The sequence below is a fragment of the Colobus angolensis genome, unplaced genomic scaffold (assembly GCF_000951035.1).
Source record: "Colobus angolensis palliatus isolate OR3802 unplaced genomic scaffold, Cang.pa_1.0 Scaffold25, whole genome shotgun sequence".
Lineage (NCBI taxonomy): Eukaryota > Metazoa > Chordata > Mammalia > Primates > Cercopithecidae > Colobus > Colobus angolensis.
The window spans coordinates 5776061-5778294 of NW_012115710.1; the positions used below are offsets into that span (position 1 = coordinate 5776061).

The window sequence follows — 2234 nt, forward strand, 5'->3', positions numbered from 1 at the left end:
ACAGAGTGAGACTCCATCCCCTCAAAAAAATAATACAAATAAAGATTTTCTGTGAATGAGGGAAGCAAAGAAAACATAGGGCAGAAGGGAGGCCACTGTAATTTGCCTGGGGGTCAGAAGAGGTGACCCTTACCCAGAGTCTGAAGGGTAATAATAATTCCCCAGGAGGAGACAGCAGGTGTCAGGAGCAGTGAGAAGCTCTGGGCCACTTGTGGTCAGATGCCTCCTGCTGGGAGGACTGTCAGGGTGGAGGCCGGCTGAAGGGTTGTGCCCGGGAGGCCCTGGGGAGCCAGGAGGGCTGTGAGCAGGAGGAGGGGCAGCTGTGGGTGGGGGATCCTGGGGGCTTACCAGCCAGGATGAGGTCCAGAAGCTGGAAAGCTGTCTTGAAGCGGGTGTCAGCAATGTGGGTCTCCTGGGTGTCCAGGACGAGGAAGGCCAGGCAGCTGAGGAAGGCCAGGAAGCTGGCTCCCACGGCAAAGCTGCAGGCCACGTTGTTGCTGTTGAGAATGCAATGGAGCTGCGGAGACTCCATCTTGTTCTGGTAGCCATCGGTCAGCAGGGAGGAGAAGATAATCAGGGAGAAGACCTGTGGATTCCCAGGGGCCAGAGAGGAGCTTAGTCTCTCCCTGAAGTTGCTCCTCCTTCCTCCCTGGTGCTGTCGATCTTTCTGTACACCCAGTCACTGGTCCGTCTGGGCCCCTCCCTCCTTGTCATTGTCATAGTGTCACAGCCCTCAGCTTCCTCCCCCTCGACCCCTCTGCTGCATCCTGGCTCAGGCCTCGTCCGCTCTCCTTGGCCCTTGCCCCAGCCTCCTCCCAGCCTCCCCACCTCCAGTCTCCCCCACCTCAGCCCATCCCCACCACAGCCCCAGAGGAGTCTTTCCACACCCTGCCCCCCCCGCCCACAGTCCCTCATGGCTCCCCAGTGCCTCAGGACTGAGTCCCAGCCCTGAAGCCTGGCCTTGGAGGCCCTGCAGAACCTCCGCTCCCCTCACTCTTCCAGTTTCATCTCTCCCCACTCACCCCTGCCTCCTCCACACTCTCCTTCTGCCACCAAACCCAGGTACCCATATAAAATGCTTGGCCCGGTGCCCGGGACATGGGAAGAGCTGAATCAGTGTTTGCAGTCGTGATTATTCTCTCTGCCTCTCAGCTCTTCCCTCTGGGGTGGTTCTGAGGACTAAACGAGAGGAGGCACTTAGAGCCCTTCCCTCTGCGACTTCTGTCTCCTCCCTCCTGGCCTCACTAATTCCTATTCATTTCTTAGGTTCAATTTGCAGAATAGTCCAAGCATACAGAAAAATACGAAGAGAAACATAAACGCCCAGTGTCGACTGGCCAAACTAACACATATTAACATTTTGCCTTGTTTTTTGGCTTTGGGATTTTGTTTTAGACAAATAACGACACTGATCCGGTAACCCTGTCCCTCTCGTCTGTGCATGGTGCACAGTCCGCGTCCATGCCTGTCTTCTATGTGTATTTGCTAAATAAACCACAGAAACACTCTACAAACCCTCACCCAGGTCATCCTTACAGCCACCCTAGGACGCGGGCACGACTCACAGCCATGTGTTTCAGATCATGGAACTGAGGCACAGAGAGGATAAGGAATTGGCTGAACCCAATTAGCTGGCTGGGCGAGGTGGCTCATGCCTGTAATTCAAGCACTTTGGGAGGCTGAGGTGGGAGGATTGTGTCAGGCCAGGAGTTCGAGACCAGCCTGGGCATCAGAGTGAGACCCAGTCTCTACAAAAATATTAAAAACAAAAATTGCTGGGGGTGGTGGTGCATACCTGTAGTCCCAGCTACTTGGGAGGCTGAGGCAGGAGGATCACTTGAGCCCAGGAGGTTGAGGCTGCAGTGAGCCATGATCGTGCCACTGCACTCCAGCCGAGGTGAGAGAGCAAGACTTTGTCTCAAAACAAACAAACAAAGAAACAAAAGGCCAAGCACGCTGGCTCACATCTGTAATCCCAACACTTGGGAGGTCAAGGTGGGAGGAATCGCTTGAGCTCAGGAGACCAGCCTAGGCAACAGAGTGAGACCTAGTATCTACAAAAAATTAAAAAAAAAAAAAAAATTAGCTCAGTGTGGTGGCGTGCACCTGAAGTCCCAGGTACTTGCGGGGCTGAGGTAGGAGGATCACTTGAGACCCAGAAGTCAAGGCTGCAGTGAGCTCTGATAGTGCCACTGCACTCCAGGCTGTGAGACACAGTGAGACCCTGTCACAAA

The 2234-nt window shown here is 54.4% G+C and overlaps 1 protein-coding gene across 1 annotated transcript in view; it reads right to left on the minus strand.

Moving 5' to 3' along the window:
* Positions 1 to 1070, minus strand: part of SYNGR4 (synaptogyrin 4) — a 3648-nt gene extending 2578 nt beyond the window's left edge. The window contains exons 1-2 of the mRNA XM_011946544.1: positions 1023 to 1070; positions 349 to 586 (exon numbers count right to left, since the gene is read on the minus strand). Of these exons, the coding sequence (XP_011801934.1) occupies positions 349 to 586; positions 1023 to 1070 (286 nt within the window). The remainder of the gene's footprint in view (positions 1 to 348; positions 587 to 1022) is intronic.
* Between the last annotated feature and the right edge of the window lie 1164 nt (positions 1071 to 2234).